This window comes from Dissoconium aciculare (assembly GCF_010015565.1).
Source record: "Dissoconium aciculare CBS 342.82 unplaced genomic scaffold K489scaffold_7, whole genome shotgun sequence".
Lineage (NCBI taxonomy): Eukaryota > Fungi > Ascomycota > Dothideomycetes > Mycosphaerellales > Dissoconiaceae > Dissoconium > Dissoconium aciculare.
This window is the reverse complement of record NW_022984957.1, coordinates 1,369,883-1,385,436: the sequence shown is the minus strand read 5'-3', so window position 1 is coordinate 1,385,436 and position 15,554 is coordinate 1,369,883. Positions and strand designations below refer to the sequence as shown.

The 15,554-nt window shown below is 51.9% G+C and overlaps 6 protein-coding genes across 6 annotated transcripts; 4 read left to right on the top strand and 2 right to left on the bottom strand.

Annotated features, from left to right (window-relative positions):
* Positions 1 to 1,116: 1,116 nt before the first annotated feature.
* K489DRAFT_358624 (asparagine synthase) lies at positions 1,117 to 3,973 on the top strand (the record flags this gene model as incomplete). The annotated part of the gene is made up of 6 exons (XM_033602586.1): positions 1,117 to 1,609; positions 1,682 to 2,142; positions 2,206 to 2,289; positions 2,344 to 2,623; positions 2,685 to 2,876; positions 2,937 to 3,973. The coding sequence occupies exons 1-6, from the start codon at positions 1,441 to 1,443 to the stop codon at positions 3,971 to 3,973; spliced, it is 2,223 nt and encodes a 740-aa protein (XP_033459438.1). The 5' UTR covers positions 1,117 to 1,440.
* A 464-nt stretch (positions 3,974 to 4,437) lies between these two features.
* K489DRAFT_321224 (uncharacterized protein) lies at positions 4,438 to 4,786 on the bottom strand (the record flags this gene model as incomplete). The annotated part of the gene is made up of 3 exons (XM_033601526.1): positions 4,438 to 4,481; positions 4,541 to 4,610; positions 4,673 to 4,786. 3 exons carry the CDS (start codon positions 4,784 to 4,786, stop codon positions 4,438 to 4,440), a joined length of 228 nt encoding a protein of 75 aa, XP_033459437.1.
* Positions 4,787 to 4,990: 204 nt separating this feature from the next.
* Positions 4,991 to 6,824, top strand: K489DRAFT_358617 (Dolichyl-diphosphooligosaccharide-protein glycosyltransferase 48kDa subunit). Its single transcript, XM_033602585.1, has 2 exons — positions 4,991 to 5,178; positions 5,241 to 6,824. The coding sequence occupies exons 1-2, from the start codon at positions 5,037 to 5,039 to the stop codon at positions 6,524 to 6,526; spliced, it is 1,428 nt and encodes a 475-aa protein (XP_033459436.1). The 5' UTR covers positions 4,991 to 5,036; the 3' UTR covers positions 6,527 to 6,824.
* A 693-nt stretch (positions 6,825 to 7,517) lies between these two features.
* K489DRAFT_320855 (uncharacterized protein) lies at positions 7,518 to 12,857 on the top strand (the record flags this gene model as incomplete). The annotated part of the gene is made up of 5 exons (XM_033601498.1): positions 7,518 to 8,734; positions 9,392 to 9,524; positions 9,588 to 9,858; positions 9,937 to 12,211; positions 12,380 to 12,857. The coding sequence occupies 5 exons, from the start codon at positions 7,518 to 7,520 to the stop codon at positions 12,855 to 12,857; spliced, it is 4,374 nt and encodes a 1,457-aa protein (XP_033459435.1).
* A 645-nt stretch (positions 12,858 to 13,502) lies between these two features.
* Positions 13,503 to 14,196, bottom strand: K489DRAFT_410707 (uncharacterized protein; the record flags this gene model as incomplete). Its single annotated transcript, XM_033607733.1, has 2 exons — positions 13,503 to 14,067; positions 14,156 to 14,196. The coding sequence occupies 2 exons, from the start codon at positions 14,194 to 14,196 to the stop codon at positions 13,503 to 13,505; spliced, it is 606 nt and encodes a 201-aa protein (XP_033459434.1).
* A 257-nt stretch (positions 14,197 to 14,453) lies between these two features.
* K489DRAFT_320429 (trafficking protein particle complex subunit 2) lies at positions 14,454 to 15,124 on the top strand (the record flags this gene model as incomplete). The annotated part of the gene is made up of 3 exons (XM_033601455.1): positions 14,454 to 14,638; positions 14,708 to 14,936; positions 15,011 to 15,124. The coding sequence occupies 3 exons, from the start codon at positions 14,454 to 14,456 to the stop codon at positions 15,122 to 15,124; spliced, it is 528 nt and encodes a 175-aa protein (XP_033459433.1).
* Between the last annotated feature and the right edge of the window lie 430 nt (positions 15,125 to 15,554).

The window sequence follows — 15,554 nt, the reverse complement described above, 5'->3', positions numbered from 1 at the left end:
CGAGCATCCATGATCTTCGCCATGAGCATGCCGCAGCAGCAGCCTCCGAATCGGCGCATAGCGACAAAACGAATCCTCGGAATGGAAGGACGGCGGAGACTTGGACCCCACTCCTTCGCATTCAGGGATGAGATATGATGTTTGGGTAGTTACATTCATTATTCGTCGTGCGCTGCCAATCATTGCGCTACGCCTCATCAAATCTTTAGGAAACGCTTACCTTTGCCCAAACCTTGTAGAAATGTGGCATGCCGGGGTTTGCGACGATGACGCTCAAATGCCTTGAGTATATATACCTAGGGAGGTAACTAGGTAGGAAGGGATTGATCTATAGATTCGAGCCACCCTGACGCATCTCGTTCTAGCCTTCATTCATGCTGTGACGCATGGGGCGGTGCTTTGGCTTGAGGAAGAATTCACTGCCGATGAACAAAGAACTTCATGCAGAAGCCTTTGATCAAGCAGTCATATACCGACTATGTGGAGAAGTCGGGATGGTCTCACTTAACACTGATGAGCCGTACATAGTTTCTATTGCAATGGACACCACTACCAAACGGTGAACAACCTTGGAACGTGTTGTTATACCCAATCCATAACAGCGTCCTTCTCAAGCCATCTTCCATGCTGTAAACATACGCATCAATAGGAAAGCCCTCAAAGGTTTGACCTCTTGTAATCTGGAAGAATTATCGGCCACCATAGTACTGTATGATGATATTTCCCTCAAGGTGGCGGTACTTGCCTGTTGAAGATGTATTCTACTGATATGCTAACCCCTTGACCGCCTGGCCGGGCATTGTGTTGCGTTGATCTGTGACAGACGTCCATAAACAATCAAGTCGTTATCGTAGTCCGGCTGGTTTGCTCAGGTGATTTTCTTACGACCTCACATGCAATGCACTACCATGAGTTGTATTCGACAGTGCTGATACCTAACCCTGGTCCTCTTGAGTGGCCCGCGGAGGCATTCCATCTTCGATGCATTGAAACAAACATCAGCTGGCAAACAATCATGGAAATTCACTTGAAGATGCTTGTTCTCAACTTCGGAAGTTGCAAAATCCAATGTGAAATTAATTGCCAGCTGCAGGTTACAAAGAAATCTTATCATTCCGAACATGCTCATGATTATTACTAGCTACTTTCACTTTGCCAAAATTTATGCGAGGATCTGTGCATGATCCGCACTCTACCTGGCAATCGCGGTTGTTTCACCATCCCATCTCCCAACGAACGCAATCACCAAGTTCTTTGTTGGTAGCCTTTACCTACGATGAGAGTCGCAATTCCAACATGATCTAGAGATGTGAATCGCACTCCTCTCCTGATGGTGTGAACGGCCATATATTAGACTCGTCGAATGCCCTCCTCCCTGCTGCTGTTTGGGACTTCAATCAACCATATCTTCTTCCTGAGTTGCACGCATCTTCAAACGCCATGTGCGGTATCACTGCAGCAATTGCGCTCGATCGCCTCAGCAACCGGCATGTTCGAACAGCGTCGTATCGGCAATCAACTCTGTCGCAACTCAATCACAGCCTCGTGACAATCCGCCATCGCGGACCTGACTCCAGTGGAACCTGGATCAGCGCAGACAATCGTGTCGGTGAGTCACAAACAGATCAAAATGTCGCCGGAGCATTCCAAGTAGCGACTTGCTAATGATGTTGCCAATCAGCTTTGGCACACACTCGGCTCGCCATCAAAGATCTGAGCCCTACCGGTGCTCAGCCTCTTCATGACGCCACAAACACCATCCATGCCATCGTCAATGGTGAGCTCTACGACTACGCCAGCCTGAAGAAGGAGTTGATCGATTGGGGGTACACTTTCCAAGGCGACAGCGACTCAGAGCTGCTCCTGGCACTCTATGCTCGTGATGGCCAGCGATGTTTCGAATCGCTTCGAGGAGAGTTCGCTTTCGTTCTGTACGACTCCGCTCGCCAGCTTGTCATTGCTGCGAGAGATCGCTATGGTGTCAAACCACTGTTTTGGACTATCAGTGAGGGTCGTCTGCTCTTCGCCAGTGAGGCCAAGGCGTTCAAACCATTGGGCTGGAAGGCTGAATGGGATGTTCGAAGCATCACCGAGGATGGCTGGCTACACGACGAGCGGACGCTGTTCAAGAATGTCCGAAAGGTATGGGGCACGCTCTTGCATTGTTGCGAAAGTTTCACCGGGTTGCTGATACTGTAGCCTCAGATTCTCCCTGGAGAGTATATGCTCTGCCACTCCTTCGACTTCATCAAACATCGACGCTACTGGGAGATCAGCTTTCCCGACAAGGTACGTGCCTGCCCATTCTTTGGTACACTGAGCAGTACTGACCCGTATGACCAGCAAATCCGACAGGATCGCTGTGAAGAAGAAATGATCAAGGAACTCGAGGAGCGCTTGGTGGATGCGGTGACCGCCCGTACGCAAGGTGATGTGAAGATGGGAATATACCTGAGTGGGGGTCTTGACTCTGCCGCCGTTGCAGGCATTGCGGTGGACGTGATGAAGAAGAAAATGACCAAACTCATGGAAGGCCAGCCGCTGCAAGAGCAGAGCAAAGCCATCACGAATCTGATGTGCTTCAACGTGGGGTTCGACAGCAGCACTGAATATGATGAGACACGTGAGTATCGACCCTTCGAACAATATTTGCATAGCAGCACTGACCTGTATTTGCTCCGAAGCCATCGCCAAACGCACCGCAGAGTTCCTGGGCCTTCCCTTTGTCTCGACACGCCTGGACGAGGCTGCGTTTGCAGAGAATTTCGAGCAGACCTACCTGCACAGCGAACATCACAATCCGGACCTCAATTCCGTTGCCAAGTTCGTGCTCTCCGGTTTGGCGCGTGAGAATGGCGTAAAAGTCATCCTATCGGGTATCGTTGCACCTCTTTCCAAAGAGGACCTGGCGCGTGTGTACTGATCTTTTCGTTCAGGAGAGGGTTCTGACGAGCATTTCGGCGGCTATGGTCTTTTTCTTGCCGATTTCCTTCGCGACCCAGACACATCGTTCGGCGAAAACGAGATGAGCGAATCCGAGCGCAAAGACGCGATCGAGGAGGCAGAGTCCCAGCAAGGTCAAATCTACAAGGGTGTCGACACCGCATATCTTCCACGAGACTCAGCTCTGGCTCGCAAGTTGACAAACGGTACATCGATCACAAAGTCCATGATTCCAGTCACCTTCGTCCCCTTCGCGAACTGGGCCAAGCGATATTTTGGCAATGCCCTGAGCATCCCAGAGACCCGCGCTACCAATTCTGATGCACGCTCTTTGGCTTTGATGAAGGATGAGTGGCACTCCCTTCACACTTCTCAGTTCATCTGGACAAAGAGCATCTTGCCGAATCTCATTCTCACCTGCATGGGTGACCGAATGGAAATGTCACACTCCGTTGAAGGTCGCCCTGTCTTCCTCGACCATCGTCTGACAGAGTTTGTCAACCACCTACCACCATCGATGAAGATCAAGTACACCCCTGCCGTCGAACAATCCAAAGCTTGCTTTTACTCTGTCGACAGTGGCTACGGAGATGAGACAGAGCCCAGCTCTCCTGTGGACGCCAGCCCTATCGTCCAGGAAAAGTGGATTCTCCGCGAAGCTACCAAGAAGTACATCACGCACGAGATGTACTCCCGCAAAAAGTACCCCTTCACCGCACCATACATGTTTCCTGTCGGTGGGCCCCTGCACAAGCTCATGTTGCGCCTCGTTACTCACAAGAACGTCGCTCACCTCGGATTCGTGGATGTTGACCGTGCTGTGGCGCTTCTCGACAAGGCCTTCGTCTCACCGTCCAAAGCCGGCGATGGATTTGCGCTGAGAATGTTGTTTGTCATCGCACAGTGGGTCGTATTGTCGCAAGCTCTTGACATTGAGACTGCGGTTTCGGGTAACGGCCCTGGAGATGACGGCGGAGATTGGCAGTGCGATGAAATGAGCAAGAATGGGACTGAGTGGGCTTGGTGCTGATGGTTGTCGGCCGCGGAAAAACATTGTTGGCGCTATAGAATTTCTTAGACCTTCTTGTCTGTACATTAGACTTGCTGAATGTCAGTCCACGTCAGCTTCCACAATTTGTATCGCCGCCGAGACTGAGATGCTTCAGTACCATCGGGAACGAGCTGGGCAATGAAAATGGCATCAATAAAATAAAGCTCTCTGCGACAGGAACTTTTCACCGCTGAATAGAAATCGTGCGCCTTGGCTGGTCCTTGGTTTGATATTTGTGACTGAGCATTGATTGTGGATTAGACTCTGCGATTCCGTCGTACCACGTACACATGTTTTTGTCTTCGAGACCATGATATCAACACCCTTATTCCATTTGTACATGTGATGGGAGGCAGCTTTAGCCTCTCCAAATCTTCTGAGCGCCGCTGATAATGCAATGAAACTGTCCTGACTTCTGCTTCGTCCTCCTTGTAGAAACCTAATCAGTCGTCGTATCCTTCGGGAATCTTTCGGGGGCCTTTGGGAACTGCGTAGACTCTTTTAGCGTACGAACATTTGCTTTGCTGGTCGCGAGAGGACACTTACTCGGGTATGTGTGAGGAATATGCGGACGCGGGCCATCGCCAAAGTACTTTCGCACTGGCGGAACAGCGAACTACAAAGTATCCTGTATCAGTACACGCTGTAGAGAGTGAATCATGTAGAGAGAAGACTAACCAGAAACACAGGACCGAAACTGCCGAGCACAAGACTCCAGAAGATAGCGGGTTTCCGACGCGCAGCCCAGTGGATGTAGGCGCCAGGAGCCTCCCAGAATGTGACGGGAGCCATCGTGAAAATGTGTATCCCCTAAGGACGAGTTGTCGAGAACGACGATGTTGACGTGCGTCACAAGTCTGCCTCACCTCCCCAAGCCGTCGTCGGCCAATGCGCAAGAGACCAAGCTCGCGACGATGAAGGACGCGCGGGAGTAGCCGCTCCGACGCTTGGCACAACTTCCAATGCAACGTAGCTCCAAGATTCAGTAGGCTGGCGAAGCGGCTGTTGAGGTCATCGTGGTTTCGCTCACACAATCATAATCATGAGGTTACCGTTAGCAGGCCTCGTTCTGGGCCTCATAACAGTGGTTGCGGCATTATCGGCGACAGGCAACAAGCTGCTCGTCATTGCGGAGGACGCAGCGGACAAGGACAAGTACTCACAGTTCCTTGCTGGTGTCGAAAGTATGGTCAATGATTGAATTGAGCTACGGAGAATGCGAATGACTGACCAAGGAACTAACCAGAGCGCGGTTTCCAAATTTCACATCATACTCCCAAGGATGCATCATTAGCACTCTTCGAGCACGGCGTGCCAGCATACGATCACCTTTTGCTTCTCCCGACTAAGGCAAAGAGTCTCGGTCAGGCATTGACACCGAATTTAATCGTCGACTTCGTGAACGCTGGATCCAATGTCCTTCTCGCACTTTCATCGACAGTAGGCGTTCCAATCGCCGTCAACAACCTTCTTGCGGAGCTGGATGTAACTCTTGCCTCGGAGAAGAACAGCTTGGTCGTCGATCACTTTCAGCATGATGCTCGGAGCGCAGCGGAGGACCACGACGTTCTGGTGTTAAACACTCCCGACTTCACGGGAAAGAATGTGAAAAATTTCTTCGCAGGCAAGTCGGCTTCAGGCGGCTGGATCGCACTTCCGCGGGCTGTCGGACAGGTTCTCGGCAACGAGTCTCCATTGTTGCAATCCATCATTAAAGCACCGTCAACCTCGTACATGCGCAATCCCAAGGAAGAGGCGGATTCCAACGAGGAGCCATTCGCGACTGGTGCTCAGATCAGCCTAGTTACGGCTTTCCAGGCTCGCAACAGCGCGCGCTTCACCATTCTCGGCAGTGCAGAGGCTTTGGAGGACAAATGGCTCGAAGCGAAGCTTGAGGTCCAGCTTCCGGGCAAGGGTCAGAAGAGTGTCATCCCCGAGAACAAGTTGTTTGCGGAACAGGTCTCGGCTTGGACTTTCAAAGAGGCCGGCGTATTGAAAGTCGGTCAAATCCGTCACTACCTCAACGAGGGCGTGCAGAAGGGATTAAAGAACGCTTCCGGAGTGCCTGCATTTGACGTAAACCCGGAGATCTACCGCATCAAGAACGATGTGCATTACGAAATTGAGCTCTCCGAGTGGGTCACCGATCGCTGGGCTCCGTTCGCGGTTCCAGCTGGCGATGCGCTTCAATTGGAGTTCAGCATGCTTTCGCCCTTCCACCGTCTCGATTTAATTAAGCAGGCCGACACTGCATCTTCGACCGTCTACGCCGTCGATTTCAAGCTGCCCGACCAGCACGGCATCTTCAACTTCTTTGTCGAATACCGCAGACCATTTTACACCGTTGTCGAGGAGAAGAACACCGTGTCAGTGCGTCACTTTGCTCACGACGAGTGGCCACGATCGTTCGTCATCAGCGGCGCCTGGCCATGGATTGGTGGCATCTGGGTCACAATCACTGGGTGGATTTTGTTTGTCGCACTATGGCTCTACAGCAAACCTGCTGCTGAGAAGAACCTCAAGCGCTTATGAAGAATATCTCTCGCGGGTAGTGTGCGCGGGCGCTGTGCATGTCGCGTCAGAATGATGTACAACTATCGATAGATGAAAACGATTTCAGAGCCTCCGTCCTGTTGTTCAAATCGTGAGCGATTGCTATGATCAGATTGTGAGAAGTCTGTTCTGTGCACGACCACGATTCCGCGAAAAGTGTGATGATAAACACCACGACTGTCGCAACGCCTCGTCGCCTGCATAAGAACCGAACATTACCTACCTAGGTACCTTGGTAGGTATGTATTATACGAACAACGCTCCGCGTTTCTCCCCGCATTGCAGCCAATCCACCATGTGTGTGTGACGACTCGGAACTCATCAACCACAGTGTCCTGTCGATTTCCTCCCAATTGTATTGACACACTGATCGGCAGTCATGTTGAAAGAGACGTAAGGGGTTGTCATATAGCTCATTCCCGAGCTCATGGAGGTATTGCACATGATGGAACAACGTATCGCATCGCGACAATCGCGGTCGCAACATGTACGATAAGCGTACTCTCACCTCCACACTTTACATACCTTATGCACAGCCAAACGGTGGACATCTCTTAGGGCCAGCCTCGGAGCGACGATTTTGGAAGCTTTTGGCACGTGACCTGCTTTATTCATCGATTATGCTTCGATAACCAATGTTGAATCGGGGAAGTCACTGACGTTTTGGGATCGTGATATGCACCTGTCGTCGTGGGGCATTTTGCATTTATGTCAAGACATCAGCTCGGTTCTCTGAGTGCGCCGCGCATTCGTCATCAACTACAATCCACTTGACAGGTTCCCGCTTCAGTATTTCGACTCGATGACTACTTGATTCCACGCATCACGAGCCCTTCGTGGCATTGGCATCTCGACTAAGAACTACCTCTACGTCCGGACCTCGCAGTCGAACCAGTAAACCTCAGATATGGCGGAAGAGGAGGAATCGTCGCTCCTTCCTCGTGAGCCTTTGGATATCGTGGATCATTCTATGGCCGCCTCACCACAACGGCGAGACACTATTTCAACGATAGCGGGTAGCGAAGCTGGTGTATCTGATACCTGCCGAATCTGCCGGAGTGAAGGGACCATTGAGGAACCTCTATTCTATCCTTGCAAATGCAGCGGCAGTATCAAATTCGTCCACCAGGAATGTCTCATGGAATGGCTCTCCCACTCTCACAAAAAGCACTGCGAGCTATGCAAGACACCATTTCGCTTCACCAAACTTTACGACGCCGATATGCCGCAGGTCCTCCCCTGGACCGTCTTCGTACAGCGAGCATGCCTGCATGTGGCGTTCATGATTTTAAGAGCATGTCGAGCGCTGCTCGTGAGCGCCGTCTGGCTGTTACTGCTACCTTGGTTGATACGCTGGAGCTGGAGGTGGATGTTCTGGGTGGCTGATGTGGGCTGGGCGAGGGAATCGTTTGTCAGGCAGATGCAGATTGAGCGGTTGCTACAATTGCAAAACATCAATTCGACCATGGATCTCCCACAGACGGCTCAGGTGGAATCACTCAAGTACTGGGAGAGCAAATTCGGCAAAATAAAGGGGGATACTGCGCTGAAAGCATCAGCATGGATATTGGCCCAGCTTGGAAAGGATAGCGACGCGCCTATGGACTCTTTGAACTCAACCATCTTCGGACCAGTATCTGTGTCGTGGCCGCAAGCTGACTCTTCGATCCTCTCTGGCTTTTCCTATCTCTCCGAACTCACCAAGAATTCCGGGTTGAACAGGATCATTCTCGATGTCTTTGAAGGTCAGCTCATCACTTGCGTTGTTATTACCGGATTCGTCTTGGTCTTCCTGATCCGAGAATGGGTGGTGCAGCAACAACCTCTGGTCAACTTGGATAACCTTAACATTGAGGTTCAGGCACGTCAGAGGCAGGAACGGAGAGCTCGAGATCGCATGAGGAGACAGTTAGACCTGCTCGATCAGGCAAGAGCGCAAGCGAACGCGCTCGAGAATGAATTGGCTGCTGCGCAAGAATCCATAGCAGCAGCTGAAGCGGCTAGACCTGCCGAGTCTGTAGCTTCGGAGGAGCATGAAACCATCGATCTGGAGAATGTGGAAGATCTGGTGAACGCGGTCAGCGCAAAATATCATGATCTGGATGGTCGTGCAGCATTTGCCGCGGACGCAATCAAATTGATCAGGGACATCCATTTCACTGAAGGTGCAGAGCCAGACGGTCGTCCGTTAGTAGCTGGCCAGAAAGCAATTGACGCTATACTGAAACTTCCCCTCGAGCAAAGACTAGCATGGATCGAGGTCCTTAGTGACGAAGCCGGAAGTGGAATCACGGCTGGATGGTCCAGGATTAGATCACCTCAGGGGGACGAAGATTCCGTCGACGGACAGTCATCTGGAGATTTATCCCCTTCGGAAGAGTCGAGCGGCTCACGGCGTCCACCGATGCCTAGCCGTGACACTTCATCCCGAGCGACACACATACAACGTACACTGGAGGAATTAGAACCTGATGACCAGATACCTGTCTTCAACGGTCGAGCGCTTCCATCTATCGATACAGCCGACCATCATGCTGTTCGGTTTGCCAATCTTCCAGCAACACCACGACCGACTGATTATCTCGATGTGCAAAGTCCTCTCGAGATGCTGAGCCGTACATCAACAGCAACTAGCTGGCAAGAAATAACAATGGCGAATGTGAATGGCAACCGAGCTGAAGGCGCTCCTGTGATTGAGGAGATGCCAGTCACAAATGCAGGACCTGACGCAAAGATCAATATTAAACGGGGTGGCAAGAACAATTGGACATCTATACCAGAGCCCATGGATGAGCCCGCGCTGATAACCGGGTCTGAACTGCGTAGACGACTCGGACAAATCAGCGACGATTCATTTGAGGCCGCAGAGCGGTCCGACGCGAGGCTTGAGGAGGAGTATGGCCCGCACACAAATAACCCCTTTCATCCCGACGGACCAGACCCTGACAATCGTGACCGAGACACCTTCCGTGATCGCGTAGAAAGCGTATTCCGCGAAGAGTTCGGGCTCGACGAAGCGGAGCATCTTCACGAACATGAGCCAGCTGCAGCCGAAGCAGCACCAGCAGACGAAGGAGCCGATGCTGCCAGTGAACACTCGGCTGAGACGACCGTGCCCGTCCCGCAACCGCCGGCTGCACCGCCGAGTTTCTTACAACGCACAGCAAATTGGTTCTGGGGCGATATCCAGTTGCTCGAGCGTGGACCCGATCCCGTACCTGTCCCACAAGAAGAAAGAATTGACCCTGCGGAACCTTTGGTGGAGATCCCTGACGTGCCGGATGCCAATGCCGATATTTTCTTCGGAGGCGGTCAAGCAGCCGCCGCCGCCGCGCCACAACCCCCCGCGCCTGGCGCCGAAGTCCCCGAGCATGATCCAGAAGTCGTAGCTGCCGCGCAGCAGGCTGGTCTGGATCCCGAGGCCATCGAAGATGTCGACGACCTCGAAGGCATCTTTGAGCTTATTGGTCTGCACGGTCCGATCATTGGCTTGTTCCAGACATCTTGCTTTTGCAGCGTTCTTGTCTCGGCTACTATTGCCGGCGCTGTCGGCCTGCCATATCTTTGGGGCAAGGTCGTGCTATCATTCATAGGAAATCCTCTCGGCTTCATTCTTCGCGTTCCGTTGCAAACGGCATCGATCGCGGCCGATTTCCTAATTGATGCCTTTTTGTTCATTGGCGGCTGGTTGGTCGTTCTTGCGACCTTTGTCGCTGGGATCATTCTCTCGCCCATATCTTCTGTGGCCAAGTCCGCTTTCATGGGACGAGTCTCTGATTTCGGCTTGACTACAGCAGAGCACGCCCTAACGCGTGTAGAGAAGCTTTTGTTTGCATCTGAGTCTTCTATTGAGTTAAATTGGAATTCGGCTTTCCTGAAGTGGTCAATCCACGCTCACGACTCGCTCGTCACCATTCAGGATGAAGTCAACTTCGTGCTGAACTACATCGGCAGTGTCATCACCTCTGTTGTCGACACCATCTCCTCCGGCTCAATGGCTCTCGTCTGGCAACGTTCAGTTAACGCCATGGCACATGTTCTGGAATTCCCTGCTCGCCTTCTTGCTGGCGTTGAGGCACTGGAGCAGTACACACGACCATTTTTCGATATCATTCGAAACCTTCGCACGGGTGCGCTCACCTTTCGTGTATCGGAAGTGTCACTGGAACCTACGCTTGTTTACTGGAACTCGACCGATCGCGGGCTCGCTGTCATGACGGGATATGTCGCCCTTGCCGCTCTAGCCGCCATCTATGTTGCGCTTGATACGCCTATCATGCGTACTGAGTCCGGACAGAAGACCGAAAAAATCGTGCGCGACACTCTTCGTCAAGCTGGAGGCGTACTGAAGGTCATCCTCATCATTAGTATTGAGATGCTCGTTTTTCCGCTCTACTGTGGACTACTCCTCGACTTGGCATTTCTGCCATTGTTCCAAGGTGCATCGATGGCGACGCGGTGGGCATTTGCAGTGCGGGCCCCATATACGTTCTGCTTTGTTCATTGGTTCATCGGCACCTGTTACATGTTCCACTTCGCACTTTTCGTGGGCATGTGTCGCAAGATCCTCCGCAAAGGCGTCCTGTGGTTCATCCGCGACCCTGATGACCCTACATTCCATCCTGTCCGAGATGTCCTGGAACGTAATGTCACAACTCAACTGCGCAAAATCGTATTCAGCGCGCTGGTCTATGGAGCTTTGGTCATATTATGTCTCGGAGGAGTCATCTGGTCCATTGGACACATTTTCGAAGGGATCTTCCCCATTCAATGGATCTCGACCGAACCCGTGCTCGAATTTCCGATGGACCTGCTGCTGTACAACTTCCTCACTCCACTACTCATCAAGCTTTTCAAACCTTCTGATGCGGTCCATGCCATGTACGCATGGTGGCTCAGGCGTTGTGCAAGAGCTTTGCGGCTGTCGCATTTCCTATTTGACGATCGCCGGAAAGATGAAGAAGGGCGACATGTCCACAAGTCATGGATCACGCGACTTCTGCTACGAAGAGGCAACGTCGATGCTGCTCTTCCAGAAGATCACCATCTAGATGCCCACGACGAATCGACTCCAGATGTGTACTTCCAACGTGATGGCAAGTACGTCCTCACACCTTGTAGTGACCAATACCGCCCACCCAAGCCCGGCGAAGCGTTCCTATATGCCACGGACAACGATGCATACATTGCAGACAAGGACGGCAATAAGAATGACCACTTCTCTCGCGTGTACATCCCGCCCAGCTTTCAGTTACGGGTAACGTTGTTCATGGTGTGCCTATGGATGTTCTCTGCCTTCACTGGACTGTGTGCCACTTTGGTGCCTCTAGTTTTCGGTCGACATCTTTTCGGACTCTTTGTTCCCGCTGGCGTTCAAGTCAATGACATCTACGCCTACTCCGTCGGTGCATACATCATTTTCGGAGCACTTTATGCGGGATACAAATACAACTCTGCAATCCGGTATCTGCAAGATAACGCCTTTATCGTCGATGTCAAGGCATGGCTCAGCTCAGTTGCCCGGAATGTCACACAAGCTCTGAAATGCTTGTATGTCTATGGCTTCCTGGGCGTGGTTCTTCCCATTGCATTCGCCCTGATCATTCAATTCTACTTGATTCTACCAATTCACACACTTCTGGTAGCTTCCGCATCTACCCTGGCGTCCTCTCAATCAGCCGCGGCGCAATCTCTAGACAACAACAACAGCACACTCTTTTCCTCAGTCGCAACCAATGCCACCGAGCTCCTTGTTCAATATACTTCATCCGCCCTCAACAATACTCTCACCTCCCAACAGACCCCCTCCCACCCCGTCTTCGTCGACCACAGCATGCACGTCCTCGCCGACTACGCACTAGGCCTGCTCTACGTCCGCATCGCAATCCGCTTCATCCTCTCAACTCCGACCTCCCGCGCCGCCGAAGCCTTCCGCCGCATCACCGCGAACGGCTACCTGGACCCGGACGCGCGTCTTGCAACCCGCTTCTTCGTCCTCCCGGCAACAATTCTCGCTCTCGTCGTTCTCGTTGCCCCTTTGACCGTCGCCCACACCCTCATTGTTGTCATCAACCTCTTCCGCCGCAACGCACTCGCCACGCGGACCCAGGCGGTAATCTATCGCTATGCATATCCGCTCATGGCGATCAATATCGTGTTGTGGATCGTCTTGAGAAGTGCAGCAAACGCGACGGCGAGATGGCGCGCGAGGATCCGAGATGAGGTATATCTCGTCGGCGAGCGTCTGCATAATTTCGGAGAGAAGCGACCGCCGGTGGGCAGTCGGAGTGTGGTGAGGAAAGACCGTTGAGTTCAGAGGTTGAATTGAGTCGGGTGGTGGGAAGTTGACACAAGAACACTGATTATCAGCATTTGGGTGTTCGCGGCGTTCGGAAGATTTCCATGGTTGTCTCCATTCATTCTTTGACTCTTGCCATTTCTATGGGAGGGTACACTTTCTCTTTAGCAGTCTTCGGAAAGCATTCCCACGCCAGAATGCTACTCAGTCATTGTTTCTAGCAGATATCCATCATCAAGCTCGTAGCATCCAGGAGTACGATTTTTCTCTTCAGCGTTGTAGAGACACTCTCTTCTTTCTCAGCCCAATGGGTTCTACAAGTGCCATTTCGCAGGTTGAGTAGGTAGGCTGGTAAAATATTCTTGAATGTTATTTTGTACATTGGTTTTATCGTTACAGAGGGAAATATCGAGAGCTTTTCTACACAGCTCTGGACTCTTGTAATCGATCGGACCAGTACGACCCCACGTTCTGCTGTGAACGAGACGTATGAGTTGGCCGTCTCCATTTATCTCCTTCACTTAAGTGATGAGCCTCCCAACAGCACAGACCCCGTCAACACAAGGTCCGATGAGAAATTCCCAAACAAATATGAACTCCCGAGAACGCCGATTCCTCCCATATTTCCACTCCTCTCCTGCACACGATTCCATCTCTTTAGAAACCTGGCGGGTTCACCCTCTGGCTGACCCTCGTCCACTTGGGCAACTTATGCACTCCCTTCCGGAACCCTCGAACTTTCTTGTCGAAAATCGAATATTTGTCCCGCGGCAACATCTCCGCCTCTGACGGCATCTCCGCCTTCCATCGCGTAATCAATTTGATCGTCGAGCTTGCCTGCGCCACGGCAGATAATTTCACCGTTGAAGAGGGCTTGGTCACGCCCTGCGCATCGTGCACGGGGAGCATTTCTCCCGCGCGAGGACCGCGGCCGTGGCGCTGGGATGAGAGGTCGGCGGATTTACTTTGGACGGAGGGTTGGGAGGCGGCAGAGGCAGTGATAAGATCTGGGCCAGTGCTAGAGGAGAGATTCGTGTTGGAAGGTTGTGTGGAGATGGGATCTTCGCTGGCGGAGGTTGTTGGAAGGTTGCGGCTGGCGACGCTGGCGGAGAGACCTTGTCGTTGGAGAGCGGCATCAAGAATGCTGACGATGTTGTCGACGCGCCGGAGACGTTGCCGTTGGCGGAGTTTTTGATTTGAGGAGAGGCGCCATGGGATTTTCCTGGAGGAGTTTATGATCAGCAGGGATCCTGGTTGGGTAGATATGTTCGAGGAGTTTGCTTCGGAGATTCATTCATGCATTGACTTACCAGAGGAGACCTCCAGATAACCGAGCAGTAGGTTTGAACATTGTGATGATGGTTGCGCTCGTGGTTCTTACTTGCAATACACGAGTGTGTCCATTGTTGAGAGCATTGGGATGCACTTCGCCGCGGGAGTGCCAAGATTGACGAGAAGTCCGGTGAGGACCCATGAGAGAGGCGTACCCTAAGGAGCCAACGACCATGCTCGCCATTAGCAGATGGAATTGACATGAAATCATAAGTTTTTATCTCTACTATCGCCGCTCAACTTACTCGTAGACAACGCAAGCTCAAGAGAACAGGCATGTCGTACTACTTTTCGATAATTGGCACGCGCGACAACCCGCTGTTTGAAGCAGACTTTGGCACATCCAAGGTCGGCGGCGACGGCATCGCAAGATTCCGGGATGAAGCCAAGCACATGAATCAATTCATTGTCCATGCCGCGTTAGATCTGGTCGAGGAAGCACAATGGTCAACGAAGGACCTGTAAGTGGATTCTCAGATCACCCCTTCGACATCCTTGGCGTCAATTGTGCTTATGTACCGGTACGATAGATATCTCAAGCGAGTCGACACTTTCCAAAACAACCACATGCATTGTTTCCTTACGGGTGGAAACGTCAAATTCATGTTGTTGATGAATCCGGATCCGGCATCGACACCTTACTCGGCGCATCCGACTGCGCCTCCTTCACGGCCATCGACCGCGCGGCAGAGTATGTTGTTGGCGAGTAATCCAAGCAGTCCCCAAACGGAAGATGCAGTTCGACAATTCATGCTGGAGGTACGTGGGACTTGCACTTTACATGAGGTTGGTCTATCCGAAGGACAAATCTGACATGAGTATCTACACGATAGGTGTATGAAGCCTGGACCAAGTGTATCATGAATCCCTTCTATGATGTGAACCAAACAGTGACTAGCCCGGTCTTTCGCGGACGCGTCTTGACTGCTGCAAAGAAGTACCTATGAAGACAGATAAATCGATCACAAGCAAGAAATATCCATCACATAGCAACAGAACGGTGACGAGCGATCAGTTGGTCAATCCACGATGACTACTACCGATGGACCACGTCAGCATGCTGAGATGCAGAGAACAGCTTTTCCCGATTTCAATTGCCGGACGCAACTTCTGACTTGCACCCCTTACCGGTGCAGACACAAGCAAGGCTCATGCATCACATACGGACACCTGCACCTACACATGACGACAGGATAGTGCAACACACGGAACCACAATCATGTCAGCTGACGTCGCCCATATACAAGGCAATCATGGAGAGTAAAGGAATGAACGGGGTCACCGCATAGAGGGCGCGGATCTTATGATAACCGAGCCGGATCTGCCCGAGTCTGGGGTAAGGCTTGTGACACACTGCATGCTTTGTCACAGTTCCGA

Bases quoted from the DNA above. Each gene is read 5' to 3' on its own strand.
- K489DRAFT_358617 (XM_033602585.1), top strand. From the start codon at position 5,037: ATGAGGTTACCGTTAGCAGGCCTCGTTCTGGGCCTCATAACAGTGGTT. The intron at 5,179-5,240 runs GTATGGTCAATG...GGAACTAACCAG, and splicing joins GTTCCTTGCTGGTGTCGAAA to AGCGCGGTTTCCAAATTTCA.